This window comes from Diabrotica virgifera, chromosome 6 (genome assembly GCF_917563875.1).
Source record: "Diabrotica virgifera virgifera chromosome 6, PGI_DIABVI_V3a".
In the NCBI taxonomy this organism is placed as follows: Eukaryota; Metazoa; Arthropoda; class Insecta; order Coleoptera; family Chrysomelidae; genus Diabrotica; species Diabrotica virgifera.
The window spans coordinates 195,012,745-195,030,031 of record NC_065448.1 but is presented as its reverse complement, the minus strand read 5'-3'; the positions used below and the strand labels follow the sequence as shown (position 1 = coordinate 195,030,031).

The following is a 17,287-nucleotide window of genomic DNA, read 5'->3' as shown; positions in this document are numbered from 1 at the left end:
TATTTCGTCTTAACATAATTCTGCTGAGTTGGTGAATCAGTAAGCTACTAATAATATTTATACTTTCGCGTATAACTACACTTTTCATTAAACTATGTACCGCCATTTTTATTAAACTATCTACTTTCATCACTTTTGTTTGAAATGTGTGAACAACAAACTTGACCGATTTTACTTGATGCACCAAAGTTGATCATCTAAAGTCGAATAGTGAGAATGCGCATCTAGATGAATTTTCAGCTTTCCACAATAGATTACCACGTTGATTGCTTAAGGCGCATTCTCACGGTTCGATTTTAGTTGAATAAAGAACATAAAAAACGTCGTTTCTTGATACGAAATTGGATTGAAAGAAGGGATTAATGTGGTGTTTCAGAAAGAACTTGTTGTGGGGGATACAGAAGGATATAAACATGTGAACATAACACTCTCTGGCCACTTTAAACTCATTTTGTTAATGTAAACGATAACAATGTACCCATTAATTTACATTAGCTACATTAAATTGTGGAAATTTTTACATTAAATTAAACATTTTTAAATTAAAAATTTGACATTACATTAAATGTGTAAATTTACATTAGATTGTGTAAAAAATGATTACCATCATCATCATCATTGGCTTGACAGCCCTTTCTGGGTCTTGGCCTGTTCCAGGATTCTTCTCCACTCTGATCTGTTTCGTGCTTTTTTTCTCCAGTTTTTTATTTTTAAGGTTTTTATATCATTTTCTATTTGTTCTAAATATCTCAGCTTCGGTCTTCCTCTTGTTCTTTTTCCAACTGGCATCTGTTTGAATATTTTGTTTGGTATTTCGCCTTCTTCTATTCTTTCTACATGTCCCATCCAACGCAGCCGTCCTATTTTAATGAATGTTATGATATCCGGATCCTGGTATATTTCGTATAGTTCAAAGTTGTACCTTCTTCGCCAAATTCCATTTTTTTTGTGCCCTTATATATGTGTCGCAAGATTTTTCTTTCAAAGGTGGCTAGCAATGTTTCCTCTCTTTTAGTGAGTGTCCAGGTTTCTGAGCCGTATGTGAGTACCGGTCTTATTAAGGTTTTGTATATTTTGCATTTTGTTTTCCTTGCGACGTTATCTGATCTTAGTTGCCGAATTAAGCCATGGTAACTTTTATTGGCAATAAATATTCGCCTCTTCACTTCCTCTGCTACGTTATTATCAGATGTGACTAGGGATCCCAAGTATATAAAGTTTTTTACCCCCTCAATGTTGTATTCTCCTATTGTTATATTTTGTGGCTGCCTTATTTCTGTGTTTTTACTTACCTGCATATATTTTGTTTTGTTCTGGTTGATTTTAAGGCCACTATTTTGTGCAGCTCGTTCTATTTGATTGAATGCCCCTAGCATTTCTCTTCTTGATCTTGCGATTATGTCAACATCATCTGCAAATGCTAGTATTTGCACGCTTTTATTAATTATTGTTCCTCGAGTATTGACTGTTGTGTCCCTCATTATTTTCTCGAGCACGATGTTGAACAAGATGCATGATAGAGCATCTCCCTGGCGTAGTACCTTTTTCACATCTATTGTTTCCGTTAGTTCGTTTTGTATCCGGATTTTACTTTCTACTTTTAGAGATTCTTTTATCAGTTCTATTAGTTGTGTTGGTATATTAAATTCTTTCATTGCTTTTATTAAGAATTCTCGGTTTATATTGTCATGTGCGCTTTCGAAGTCTATGAAGAGATGATGTGTGCCGATGTTATGTTCACTTGTTTTTTCGAGGATCTGTCGCAGAACAAATATCTGGTCTATTGTTGACTTCTGTCTACAGAAGCCACTTTGGTACCTGCCAACTATTTTTTCAGCGTGTGGTCTAAGTCTTTCATAAATGACGTTGGACATTATTTTGTATGCTGCATTCAGCAGCGTGATTCCACGGTAGTTTCCACATTCTAGCTGATTCCCTTTTTTATGTAGTGGTACAATAATACCACTATTCCACTCCGCTGGTAGCTGTTTATTTGACCATATCTTTGTTATCAATTCATGTATTGTTTTCTGTAGTGCGTCTCCTCCTTCCTTCAGTAATTCCGATGCTACTTGATCCGATCCCGGTGATTTATTGTTCTTTAGTTTGTCTACTGCTGTTCTAATCTCGGCTATTGTTGGTGGACCCTTTTCTCTGTTGTCTGCTTGGTCTAATGGTATATCAGGGTTCGTCTCACTCCCATCTCCTTCAAGCTCTTCCGTAAAATGTTCTGTCCATCTTCTTAGTATCTCTTGCTGTTCTGTCAATATATTACCTTCCTTATATCTACACATCGTCGTTCTCGGTTTGAAGTCTTTTCTGCTTTTGTTCAGTTTCTGATAAAATTTTCTTGGTTCTGTCGATCTACTTAGTTCTTGCAGTTCTTGAAGTTCTTTGTTCATATATTCTCTCTTTTTTCTTCGGTGAGTTTTCTTTTCTTCTTGGCGTAGTTGTTTATATTCTTCCTCTGCTTGTCGGGTTCTGTGCCCCTGTTGCATCAGTAAATATGCTCTGTTTTTTCTGTCTGTTATAATCTGGCATTCTTCGTCAAACCAGTCATTCGTTCTTGTTCTTTCTTTACCTTCTATGCCTAATACTTCTTTAGCTGTCTCTTTTATGATTTCTCTGCACTCTTCCCACTCCTTATTTGGGTTCTCATGTTTTGGTCTGTTTTCTAGTTTAATGCTTATCTTTTCTTTATACTCTTTATTTTTGTTTGTTTCTTTGAGTCCTTCTACCTTGTAGACAAGGTAGACTACCTAGGCTTATCCATATCAACCACAAAAACTGAAATTTGTTTTTATCAAAAAAAAACGCCAAATTCCTCAAGGCACCTTCAAATTAGGTAAAATAGAATTTCCGATCAAAAATTATGTTAAATATCTTGGGACGTATTTGGATTGTAAATTGTTATGGAAGGATCAAATTCATTCTATTATAAAGACATCCGAAAATTCTATGAATATCCTTAGAGCTTTTTGTAGAACCGGTTGGGGAGCTGACCCGAATGTTGCATTGCTATTCTATCGCTCAATGATTCGACCAATTTTCGACTATACTATAGTTGTCATTTATATGGGTCTGCGTCAACAGGATATTTTAATAGAGTTGAAATTCAGAGGAATAGATGTTTAAGACTCTGTCTTGGTTACTTAAAATCTACTTCTATTACTATTATTGAAATTGAAGCTAAGGAACCACCACTTACTCTACGCAGACAATTCTGTACAGATAAGTTTGTAGCTAGAGCTATCTCAAAAAACGTCAGCTACTTAAGAGCTATTCGTAACTTGAATATATTAGATTTAAGCCACAAATATTGGTGTACTAAAAAAACCCCATATACGTTGAAAGCTACAGAAAACTGACAATGTATGAAGACCAAATGTACAAAAATAAAATACCTCCAATTTAATGTTGTTCTGAAGCTATTTCCTTGTGGCATTTTTATAATCAACTATTTTCAATGGAAAATAAGCCACAATTGAATTTTATTTTATTAACCTCAAATTTACACTAAACCTCCTGAAACTCTCTTTTCCAAGGTAATACAAACATATTACATAGATTCAAACCTTCCAGGCAGTATTATCAACGAAATAATTAAAGACAGGTGGCCTATGTTTCAATATATTTTTACTGACGGCTCCAAAATTCAAAATAAAACCGGATGTGCAATATATCACTGGAATTCTGAATACAAAGAATCATGCTGATTGCCTAATGAAGCTTCAATATATACTGCCGAATTTTCAGCTTTATTACTTGCGTTAAAATATATAGCCTCTGTTGGTATGGACAGTTATATCATTTTCACCGATTGTAGAAGCATTGTGGACAAACTCACTTCTATCAAATCGACAAAAAACCTAAACCACATTGAGATAGAAATTAAGAGTCTATATTATGATATTACTTCCTCGGGCGGTTCAATTATTATTTGTTGGGTTAGAGGACATTCTGGAATATTAGGAAATGAAGAAGTCGACAAATTAGCTAAATCTGCAGCTTTAACCAAACGAAACATAAACAACATACTTCTACCAGTAACCGATATAGATAATATCAGTAAAAACAATTGCAAAAAAAATTTGCAACGTTTGTACAACCAAAGTACAACGGGAATAAATTTTAGAAATTGCCAACCACTAATTCCCAATGAGAGATGGTTTAAACATGAGTCCAATAGGTTATTTATAAAAACATTAAATATAATAAATCAAATCACGCACTAACCCCAGCATACAAACACAGCATATCAGTGATAACCCATATTGCGCCTGTGGTAAAATTGGAGATCTACAGCCCCTCATATTGGAGTGTGGACAGTACAGACAAAATATTAAAATAATGTATGAAAAGTTCGTTGATCTAAATTGTCCTTTACCTATTAATTTAAATGAAATTATTTTTTCAAACAATAAGCAGACGCTAAAATGTCTTTACAAATATGTAACGTCCTGTAAATTTTAATTTTAAAAAGGCTTAGGTAATAAAATTAAAAATTGTAAACATATCACACAAAACTGAAAAATGTATCCATGAGTATTATAACACACTGTAAATTGAGATTATAAGTAGGCTTAGATAATTAAATTAATTGTTATTGTAATACCATACAAAAAACAAATAGTCTGGCTAATTGGCTAAGCCAAAGCCATTATAAAATGAAAAAAAAAACAATTTACCCAGACAAGAATGATTCAAGTCGACCAACAAATGTTCATACGCTTCAAAGACGATTCAACTCGTCTGAAAAATATCAAGTTGAACGATAAAGTTTGACTCGATCAATCTGACCGGAATCGACAAAAGTTGACCGATTAAAATTGAAACATTTGTTCTCACAGCTATTATTATTATTCGATTTTAGTGGTACCGCTAAAGTTCATCAACTAAAATCGAACCGTGAGAATGCGCCTTTAGATAAGAATCGAAAATTATGATGCAGCTTAACTGAGACTTGCAGCGGCTCTATCTATAAGCTGAGCTGGACTAAGCTGGAGCTTAAGATTTGTTGCTGCAACCAGGCATAAAACTTCCATCGTTAGAACCAACTTTCTGATGAAAACCTAAATCCGCGCTTTTTACAATTTGGAAAGCAAACGAACGATAAATGAAGTAGACAAGAGGGAAACTACAATATGCATTCACTCCTAACTTGAGGTTGACAGCTATATGGTCTTGGTATTTGATTTTGGGTTATATGGTCAGGGGCAACTGTAGTCATCTTACGGCAGTTATGTTGCAGAGATGACTAGGTCATGGCAGAAGTCTACTAAAAGATTCCCGATTCCGTTTTAATCGTCAATAGTACCATGATTGAATGCTGCAGTCGTTTGCTCTCACTGCTATCTTTCCTGTTGAGGTTTTCCAAAATCTTATTATTGTGATATCTCTTTTGTTTATTCTTTTTAACACTCTACGAAGAATGGTGTAAAATTCTGTTTTTGAAACTTCATATCATAGCACTGGGGTCACTGCTATTATTCACTTTCCACTTAAAATAAGCTATTATTATTCTGCCACTCGGAGGGTTCCATTCGGTCATAATTATTTTTTTTATTAAAAGTTTTTTTAAATAATTAGGCCCAGTACAATTTCGACACTCTGCCTCATGTCTCATCCCTGGTCTAACCTGAGTACAAAAGCACTTATTTTTGCTAGGCAGCAAATATAATGAATAATTAATGATATCGATGTTGATAGAGTTATTACAGGTAAAATATTCAAGTGTATCATTGTTTTTATTTTAGTATGACCCGGGAACACAAAATTTCGACTCATCATCTAAAAATCGAACACCTGCGTACACAGACCGAATATTATTCAAGCAAAAAAACTGCCGGAGATTTAGTGGTGCTCTCGAAAATCCACCCCTGCAATGTTTGGTATACGATTCAGTTCCTTCTATAACAACTTCCGATCATAAACCTGTCTGGGGAGTCTTTAAAGCTCATCTTCGGCCTGGTTTAGATACGTAAGTATAAATTTTTGAATTATTGGATGTAAAATTGGGTAACAATATCAAAACTTACCAATTTAAAATGTATGTCATAATTTTATCAAGTCTCTTAATGAAGGTGAGTAGCATTCCAAGGCAGGTACTTTGTATGAGATCCGGATGAAAACTTCATGATTTGCAGACAAACATTATCATAAGGATTTAGCTTATGCCTCCTATTCAATATTGCTCTTTAAATGGCTTGCAAGGAATTCGGGACTACTAACAAGGGGCTTAATAAATGATATAAGTATACAATTAATAGCATGCGCCAATAACATCGACATTATGACAGGAAGAAAAACAAGCCTCATCCAAGTTGTCTCAGAATTAGGAGCAGTAATTTAAATAATGAAGTTACATGTTAACCAACACAAACTATATGAATGTGAAATGACACGAAAGATGTAGATCTACATATCGGAACATACATGTTCAAAGGTGTAACTTATATGTCTAGGTTAACCAATCAACTGGAATAATTCAAAAATCTAGAAATTAACAGAGGAATATATCTTGCATCTAGAGCCTATTTTCGATTAAACAAAGTTTTAACAATAAGCAGAAAAATAACATTGACGAAATGTTATGGAGATTGCCGGCTTTGAACGTAAAATACTTACACAAATATATGCATTTAACATATATAGAGGACCAGCACTAATAAGTAAAATACAAAATTATACGATTAGCACAAGATAGAAGGAATTCCAATTGATGGTCGCCAACCCCTGATGAGGAAAGGGCCACGAAGAGACGAAAAAGGTGAACAGTGCAGAGTTGGATTTCAGGTGGGGGATAAGAAGTAGCCTTCCTTTTGTTTATATCATCGAATTTATATAACGAATTTTTCTGGAACACAAGTATGAGTTTTTGGAGAAATAAGGATTTTTCAAATAATATGAATTGTTTCGTATCTTGACAATGTTCTTCCATTGCATAATGAGAAGAAAAGGAACTAACCGATTGAGTTCTTGAAGATAAGAAAATTGCTTAATATGGGTCTCAATACATTTTCTTGTGGTATTTGTATGTTATCTACTATATCTAATGGCAGGAGACCACAATTTTAAATTTTGGTATATTTTCATTAAGTAACTAGATAACAGAAAAAGTTCATACGTAAGGTTGACGGGTTCAGGATAAAAATGGCTCAGTGGATTCGACTCGGCGGAGAATTCATAACAGAATTATTTTGGGTCAGATAAAACTATTATCGACGTACTTACTTACTTACTTAAGCCACCTCATATCTTAGGGTTCGACGACTATATCGACGTATCATTGGTAAATCTGATTATTTTAGAAAAGATGAAATTTCTGGGTCGACTTTAAAATTAGGATTACCATTTATCATATTTTTCTATTATTACTAACTTATCTAAATATAGTAAATTTAGTACGATATTTAATGGAACTAAACTACCATTTTAATTGATTTTATTTCGACCTTGTAAATCCTTCTTAAAATACAAATTAAACAAATTATTTTGTTTAGTCACTTAATAATAGAAACAAAGGTATCCTTTTTAATTATATGTCTTGATATTGTCAATATTTTTGCGGTGCTTTCCTGAGACGACTTTATTGGAGGTTGGTTCATTGAATTACATAAAATTAACTTCAACTTGAGAATATTTTTTATTAGTAAATACATCTAATCATATCAGTAAAATTTTCTTGTTAAGAATCCCATTGTAAATCGTGAGGAAAAAAAACGAAAAAAATACTGTTATGTTTAGTTTAGGTACTGATATTAAAAGTACAGTAAAACCTCGATAGAACGGACCTCTATTTAACGGACTTCGGATACAACGGACAAAAAATCCGATCGAATAAAGAAAAATTCAATGCAAAAAAATATGAAAAATCGAATTCTGGAAGAAAAATTGCAAGGAAAGGATCGCGGCACTAGTTTGTACTCAAGACGATCGCATGGATTGACTGTTATAATTATTGGCAAATCTCGTAAATCTATGTAAAGCTGTCAAAGATATAATGCATCATCTGCCCGTTTCATATTATCGCTCTAATAAGGCATGGTTCACCACAGATATTTTCAGAAATTGTTTTTTTTTAGAATTTGTAACTGCAGTGCGAAAATTTCAAGAGAAGAAACCGGAAATACCGCCGAAAGAGGTGAATTGTTTATTGATTTTAGCAACACTCCTGCCTGAAAATATTCGTCATTCACAAGATGATAACTTTAATTGAATCGTTTTTTTTTTTTCAAAAAATACATAGCTTATTCAACGCATGGATCAGTAAATAATTTTGACAACCAAACGAGTATATTGTAAAAAGTTTTGAGATGAAGTCGAGAAGTAAAAAAGTACCAAACAAAACTTAATTCCTTTCTTAACTTAGGGATTTGTACACTGTATCTAAAGTACTGCGGCATATATTAAAAGAGATTGATTGATTTTAAACCTATTTTTATATAACGGACTTTCGGCTTTAACGGACATACCGTCCCCCCAATTAGTCCGTTATAACGAGGTTTTACTGTAGTTTAAAAAATAAATTATGTGTGCTTCATAAGTTATTGACTTACTAATGTTGGCATTTTCTTTTTAGTGACTTATTTTAATATTTATAACCAAATGCTAACACATTTCACTAAGGAATTTGCGACGCAAGGAGTTAATTTTATTTACCAAAACCTTCTTATTGCGTCCTCTCCTGTCGAAGGTTGGCGATCCACATGGCAATTGTAGCCTTGGAAACTGCTGCACGAACAATTTCTGTGTATGAGCCGTCAAACCATCTCCTCAGGTCCTTCAGCCATGAGTTCTGGCCTCTTAATAGTATAAAAATGGCAAAACCTCGCAATTTTTTCGTCCAGCATCGATTTGTACAAAAATTTGGGATTAGCCTCATTTCATCCTCTAGTTCATTTTCTATATTGAGCCGTTGTACGCTTTTGGTTTTTTAAGGGTGAAAACGACCCCTAAAAAAACTACTTGTAAAAAATTATAAAACGACATTTTAAACTTTAATATTGTTAACATTTGGTTCTTATTAGTTACATAATGATTGTTTTATGCTTTAAGATATACTATAATAATATTTGAACCCTTAAAACCACCCTTGTTGGAGCTATATATAAAAAAATACATATCCTAAAAGAATAATTTCAGCTTGCATCGATTTACATTAAAATGTGGGATTAGGATCATCTCACCCTGTACTTCATATTCTATGACATGCTTAAGGGCGTCGATTATTTTTAGGGGTGTAAACTACCCCTTATTGTCAAAAATTATATAAAAACATTGTAAACTTTAATATGGGTAAAATTTGGTTTTGATTGGCTAAAAAGAATGATTGTTTTATGCTTTAGGATATATCATAATATTTCAACCCTTAAAAACCACCCTTAAGAACATTTTAACTTTTATAAGTAGATAATTTAATAGATCTATACAGAAAAAAAGTAGAATTAAAGAATTACAAAAACATTTATTTACACAAAAATACGAATTTACAAATATGTAGAAGTACAAATACACATGTTTTTTAAGTCATCTTCCAGTATACGAACCAGTTCTGTGGTATTATACATGCATTGAAAATGTTCCACAAGTGAACTATTCGAATATTTCGAAGAAAAAAAAACGCGTTTTATAAATATAGCTCTTTTATAAAACGCGTTTTTTTTTAAATGGTTTTGTAGGATTTTTGAAGAACTATAAGACTGTGTAAATTAAATTCCGTTAGATCCCTTACTTTTTAATTGGGGTGGGTTTAAAGGGCTCGAATAAGGGGGTGTTTGCTCGTAAATAGAGGTTTTAAGGGCACCCAAAGTCCCATTTAACGACAATGTTAACATTATGTCATATAGCTCTGTAACCAAAGCACTTAGAGACCTAATTTTTGTTTTATTTTGAAACTACATGTATTGTTTAGTCCCGCGTAGATTTTTGTAAAGTTAGAGTGAAAGAAACATTTATTTTAAAAAATTTTAAAATACTCTTACAAAAAAAAACCCAAAAAAGTTTAGATTTTATTTTTTATTTTACTTGTTTTTGTACATTTTTCAATAAAAATTTACGCGGGACTAGATATTATCTATCTACAATTACTGTAAAAATTTGGACCTTTTATCGTCTCAGGAAACAAAGATATCTGACATCAAAAGTTAAAAACCTAGTATTCGGGAAATCGCAAAAACATAAAACACTCTAATAGGCTATAAAGCTACCGGTACACGGTAAGTTGAGTGCAGACGTTCAGAAAACAAATAGTTTTGTAACCATGGATATTTTATACTATAATGTGTTATATATCGTTGGAGAGAGAAGATTTCAGAGAATAATTTTCAATCATAACCCGAAAAAGTTAAAAAATTAAATTTTCGGACTTTGGGTGCCCTTAAACAGCTATATCTCGCTAACTATTCACTGTAATGAAAATCTATGCACAATATAATTTTAGCTATTAAAAAGCTATAATTTAGTAGTCTATCATTTTTTTCGTATCTCCAGTATTTTCGGAGATATTTGGAAGTAAAACGTGAAAAATACAAAAGTGCAAAAAATTAATTTTTCTTTAAACTCCAATTTTTCTAAAATTTGGCCTTTTAAATAGGTGAAACTTCTTGTAGTCCAAGTAATGAAGCTTAAAATAGGACAAAACCTCGCAATTTTTACAGAATGGATCGATTTGCTTGAAAATTTGAGCATAAGTAGTGTAGAAAATTTGAGAATAAGTAGTCTAAGGATCAAAATCTATATAATGCCAAAAGGCGCTTTTACCATGGGGGTGGTTGCCGCCCCATGTCGGGGGTGAAAATTTTTTATTATATTTTGACCGCAAAAGTTGGTAAAAACATTCATTCTAAGCAAAAAATGTTCTATACATTTTTTTGATAAAATTAATAGTTTTCTATTTATTCGCTATCGAAAGTGTTAGTTTTATATTAAAGAAATTAATGTTTTTAATCAGTTTTCTGCAAATAACTCAAAAAGTTTTTGTTTTATCAAAACAACTTTGCTTAAAAAAATGTACCTATTGAAAAAAACAACAAAACCGTGTTTTTAAATTTTCTTTAAGACCAATAGTAATCAAGCTATACTTTATATGTTAGGTCTTCTTCGGCAAATGTTAAATATTGTAGTTTCAAAGTCAAAAGACGGGAAAACTATGCATTTTTCGAGGATTACTTGTTTAAACTAATTTGAAGCATTTAAAAATATCTATCCTCAGAAATAAAAAAAAAGTCTTTAGCTCAAAAATTACGTGGCTTATAATGAAAAGAATGTCAGACCCTATATTTTTCAGCGAAAAAGTGATTGAAAGCAAACCCCTAATCACCACCCTGCTTAAAATTAGTCATTGACCTTATTTCTTCTTCTTTACTTATGTATTATTAATAGGTTCTAGAAGTTTAACTGGTTTAGAATGATTAGTTTTTAAAAAAATGGAGTCAAACGCAAATATCGAATTTTTGAAGTTTGGTAAAAAATTCCTTTTTCTTCAGAATAGAAAGATTATCATCAGAGATACAAAAAAATATTTCAATATAAAATTGTGGCTTATTTAATTCACAAGAACTTGGTTTGCAAAAATTTTCTCTACGTTAAAAATTGAGTGAGCTATTGACAATTAAAACTTGTAATAACATGCAAAAATCACCTTTACCAACCCTTTCAAAGTCACCGCTTCTTGCGACTGAGGATTTTAAAAGGATTTGGTATTAACAGTCTTATAGATCTTGTAAAAACCTACCAAATTATTTTTTAACAAACTTTCGAATATAAAAATTAAAGAGGTTACGGTTAAAAAATCAATATATTTTTTTCAAAAAAAAAAAAAGAAATCCAATTGGAAGCATAATAATGTTAGCTTCGCTTTTAGTCATTGGCCTTATTAATTCTTCTTTATTTATGTATTATTAATAGATTTTAAAAGTTTGACTGGCTTAGAATGATTAGTTTTTAAAAAACTAGAGTTAAAAGCGAATAACGACTTTTTGTAGTTTGGTAAAAAATGCCATTTTCTTCAAAATAGAAAGATTAGCATCAGATATACGAAAAAATGTTTTAATATGAAATTGTAGGTTATTTAATTCCCAAGAACTTGGTTTGAAAAAATTTTTTCTAGGGCAAAAATTGAGTGAATGGTAAATGAGTATATATCGAAAAACATTGATTTTTTCTATATAAAACTAACACTTTCGATAGCGAATAAATCGAAAAGTATTAATTTTATCAAAAAAATGTATAGAACATTTTTTGCTTAGAATGAATGTTTTTATTAACTTTTGCAGTCAAAGTATAATAAAAAATTTCCACCCTTAAGATGGGGTGGAAACCGACCCCATGGTAAAAGCGCCTTTCGGCATCATATAGATTTTGATCCTTGAACTATCCACTACTTATCCTCAAATTTTCAAGCAAATCGATCCATTCTGTAAAAATTGCGAGGTGAAATGCTTCGGTTCCTGGACTATTGGGTGTATTGACAATACAAATATACAAGGAATTACAGAAAGGTGAAGACCAATTTTTAATTAGGAGGGTAGTTAGGGCGTTATTTTCACTGATTTTTTCGTAGAGAAAAGCAGGTACCGACTTTTTTTATCATAAATCGCTCTATTTTCATGTTAGAAATTTTTTATTATTATTCTTTGTAAGGTTTAATTGTATACTTGAAAATAGATACTTTAAGTTTTCCTCGAAAATGCAAAGTTTTCCCGTTATTTGGCTTTGAATATTTCAAATTATGCATTTGACGAGAAAAGCTAACCTTTAACATGCCGTATCTCGGTTTGTATTGGTCTTAAAGATATTATAGAAAAAGAATTTAGTTTGTGCTACTAAAAGATACAATTTTGTTATCTGCAGTTTTTTTGATTAAATGCATATTTTTCGAGGTATTCTCAAAAAACCCTCTAAGAAGTGGATTTTTTCGACGAAAAACCGTTACTTTCAAGCGAGAATAACTCGAAAAATATTAGTTTTACGAAGAAAATGTAAAAAACATTTTTTTCTTAGAAATACTTTTTACATCGATTTACATGGTTAAAATGTAATAACAAATTCCCACCCCTGAGATGGGATGGCAACCACCCCCAAGGTTTTAGCGTACAGCGGCATGATATAGAAAATGATCCTTGGACTATTCCCTACCTTCTGTGAAAATTTCAAGTAAATCCATGCTGGACGAAAAAATTGCGAGCCAAAATGCTTCATTTCCTCGACTAATTGTATTTTCCTCTCTTTAATCGTGCTTAGTAGTTCTTTTTGTTTACTCCTGCGCCAAGGTACCTCATCGTTGGTAACTTTTTGTTTGCTGAGTAACTGAGTCCTTTAGGACATTCAGAAGTTGGACAAAATACGTTCAACCCCCAAAAAAATGACCAGGTTTTTGTGGGGTTTGAATATGTTTCTCTCATTTTTGAATGTCATAAAGGACTCAATTACTTCAAATTAGGTATATATAACCTATAAAAAAACTTTCTTTTGTATATTTTGAAGTCGAATATACCAGCTCGGCTCATGTGATATTAATTGTTACTATCAAATAATTTTACACCTAAATGTATTTTGGTAAAGCTGATTGTAACTTCCGACGAGCTTTTGTCGGAAGATAATACAGATTTTTTGCACAATGTAAATCATTTGTTGTCAAATTGGTTAAACTGGCTTTAAAGATATCATTATACTCTATTTTGTCTGGATACTGAACTAGTAGTTAATTGAAAGATAAATTGATTCCACTACGACGTGTCGAGCAAGTATCGTCGTTCTGTATTTTGTCGTGCTTTGTAAAACATAGTGCAAAAACAGTGACATTAGTGTACCTTCAACTAGGAATAATTGTTTTTGACTACATGAGCAGTGGCGTAGCAGGTACCCAAAGTTTTATCCTATGTATCAGTAGCGAAATCGACTCCACGGCCCACATTTCCAACCAAGAGAAACTGTTTCTTAAATTGGCAAAGGACCCGAAATTTCTGTACAATATTGAAGGAAGGGGTATTGAGGGTAGGATCTTTTTTATGTTAATAAGAAATTTTTCCTAATCTATAATTCCAAGATAAAATTATTAAAAGACTAAGTTTTTCAACCTAATAAAAATATTTGTAAATTAAATATTTTTAAAAGATTTTTAATTGAAAAACTTTATTGGCCCATTTCCTGGTGACAACCAAGGATTCCCTCCAAGGCTTCTACAATATGCAAGCCAAATGGATGCTGCAGTGAAGACTAAAGGGAAGGAATTCTACACTATGCAATTCACAACCCCCGTCTGCAGCGTGGTAAAGTTCCAACGGAAAATGGACCTAGTTACTCTATAGGAGTAATACTAATATAAAAATAAAAATGTATACCATTTTTATTCATTCAGTTGCGGTGCGAAACCAAAACTGTCTTAATTTTTACTCAGATCAGAGAGTGCAGCCAGCACTCTTATCGACGATTTCACCTCTTGTTAGAGGTTCATCAGAGACTGCATAGGCTGCTTTTCTCTGGCCCAGGTAAAAATTTTCGACATATCCATCTCCCACCGCAACTGACGAGATGGTAGTAGGTGCCTAGCGGCATTCCGTTGGAACTTTACCACGCTGCAGACGGGGGTTGTGAATTGCATAGTGTATAATTCCTTCCCTTTAGTCTTCACTGCAGCATCCATTTGGCTTGCATATTGTAGAAGCCTTGGAGGTTGTCACCAGGAAATGGGCCAATAAAGTTTTTCAATTAAAAATCTTTTAAAAATATTAATTTACAAATATTTTTATTAGGTTGAAAAACTTAGTCTTTTATTTAGCAGATGCCGCTAGGCACCTACTACCATCTCGTCAGTTGCGGTGGGAGATGGATATGTCGAAAATTTTTACCTGGGCCAGAGAAAAGCAGCCTATGCAGTCTCTGATGAACCTCTAACAAGAGGTGAAATCGTCGATAAGAGTGCTGGCTGCACTCTCTGATCTGAGTAAAAATTAAGACAGTTTTGGTTTCGCACCGCAACTGAATGAATAAAAATGGTATACATTTTTATTTTTATATTAGTATTACTCCTATGGAGTAACTAGGTCCATTTTCCGTTGGAACTTTACCAAGCTGCAGACGGGGGTTGTGAATTGCATAGTGTAGAATTCCTTCCCTTTAGTCTTCACTGCAGCATCCATTTGGCTTGCATATTGTAGAAGCCTTGGAGGTTGTCACCAGGAAATGGGCCAATAAAGTTTTTCAATTCAAAATCTTTTAAAAATATTTAATTTACAAATATTTTTATTAGGTTGAAAAACTTAGTCTTTTATTTAGCAGATGCCGCTAGGCACCTACTACCATCTCGTCAGTTGCGGTGGGAGATGGATATGTCGAAAATTTTTACCTGGGCCAGAGAAAAGCAGCCTATGCAGTCTCTGATGAACCTCTAACAAGAGGTGAAATCGTCGATAAGAGTGCTGGCTGCACTCTCTGATCTGAGTAAAAATTAAGACAGTTTTGGTTTCGCACCGCAACTGAATGAATAAAAATGGTATACATTTTTATTTTTATATTAGTATTACTCCTATAGAGTAACTAGGTCCATTTTCCGTTGGAACTTTACCACGCTGCAGACGGGGGTTGTGAATTGCATAGTGTAGAATTCCTTCCCTTTAGTCTTCACTGCAGCATCCATTTGGCTTGCATATTGTAGAAGCCTTGGATGTTGTCACCAGGAAATGGGCCAATAAAGTTTTTCAATTAAAAATCTTTTAAAAATATTTAATTTACAAATATTTTTATTAGGTTGAAAAACTTAGTCTTTTATTTAGCAGATGCCGCTAGGCACCTACTACCATCTCGTCAGTTGCGGTGGGAGATGGATATGTCGAAAATTTTTACCTGGGCCAGAGAAAAGCAGCCTATGCAGTCTCTGATGAACCTCTAACAAGAGGTGAAATCGTCGATAAGAGTGCTGGCTGCACTCTCTGATCTGAGTAAAAATTAAGACAGTTTTGGTTTCGCACCGCAACTGAATGAATAAAAATGGTATACATTTTTATTTTTATAAAATTATTATTATACCTACTAATGAGGTACAAATACCTACCTGTTAATCTTCGAGCCGATCTGGGGGGTTTTTAAAACGTACCTGGGGTATTATAAAGGACTAAAGGATTATAGTGAGCCGAGATGGGAATACCCCTTGAAGTCTATAAAATGGGAGAAATCCCCAAAAACTCCTAAAAACAAGTTTTTCGGCTTTTTGAAGGTGGCGCACCTTGCATAAAAATGTAAAAAAAAGAAATATAGTTTTTGATAAAATACACAAAAAATTCGAGCAATTTGAGGTTATGTACCCTTTAACGTAATTTTAGTTAAACATGGTTTATTCCCATTAAATAGAGTGCATAATGTAGAAATGTTGCAAGAAAAGAGTTTCAAAATTCTGTACTAAACTATTTTATAATAAAAAATTCAGTACATAATTAAATGTATTTCTTCTAGGATTCCTTTGGCAGCTGGATTATTTAATAGAGAAGTTTATCTAGAAGGCTTGAAAAGACGTGCAACTACCTTAAATAGTACGAAAGCGAATACATTAATATGTTCCATACAATAAGTATTAATGAAAGTATATTAATGAAATTGTTCCAAATGTTAGCTGTATATTGAAATTCCATTTTGAATTAAATGTTTTCTGTTAACATGTAGTAATTTTTACATTGCCAAAGTAAGAAATTCTCCACTACTTTTCAACCTTGTATTAGAGAAAAGCCATGAGGTCGGCCGAAATAAAAACAGAACTGCTATCGGTTCAAGGTCCCAAGCTATTACTAGCATACGCAGATGACATTGATCTCGTTGGAGACTCCATCCTATCCAAAAAAGACATTTTCAACAAGGTGGAAGGGGCAACAAGTGAAGTAGGGCTGAAGATTAATGAAGAGAAGACGAAATATATGTGTATAAATAGAACGACACGTAGAGACAGGATAGGACAAAATGTGACGGTCAACACCTTCAATTTCGAAAGAGTACAACGTTTTAAGTATCTCGGGGCCGTAATCACAGCTGACAACGATGTTACTGAAGAAATAAAAAAACAGAATCCAATCGGCAAATCGCTGTCTATTCGCACTGGATAAGCTTATAAAATCAAAAAATCTTACAAGAAGTTCCAAGATGAAAATCTATAAATCCATCGTCAGACCTGTACTAACATATGGATGCGAAACGTGGACCACGACCAAAGTAAACGAGGAAAAGTTCAGACGTTTCGAACGAAAAATACTTAGAAAAATTTTCGGACCTCGCCACGAACATAAACCAGTATAGAATCAGA

The 17,287-nt window shown here is 33.0% G+C and overlaps 1 protein-coding gene across 1 annotated transcript in view; it reads left to right on the top strand.

Moving 5' to 3' along the window:
- The window catches only part of LOC114334503 (inositol polyphosphate 5-phosphatase E), a 64,696-nt gene extending 48,047 nt beyond the window's left edge, over positions 1-16,649 (top strand). The window contains exons 7-8 of the mRNA XM_028284553.2: positions 5,757-5,980; positions 16,450-16,649. Of these exons, the coding sequence (XP_028140354.2) occupies positions 5,757-5,980; positions 16,450-16,564 (339 nt within the window). The 3' untranslated portion in view covers positions 16,565-16,649. The remainder of the gene's footprint in view (positions 1-5,756; positions 5,981-16,449) is intronic.
- The last annotated feature ends 638 nt before the right edge of the window (positions 16,650-17,287 follow it).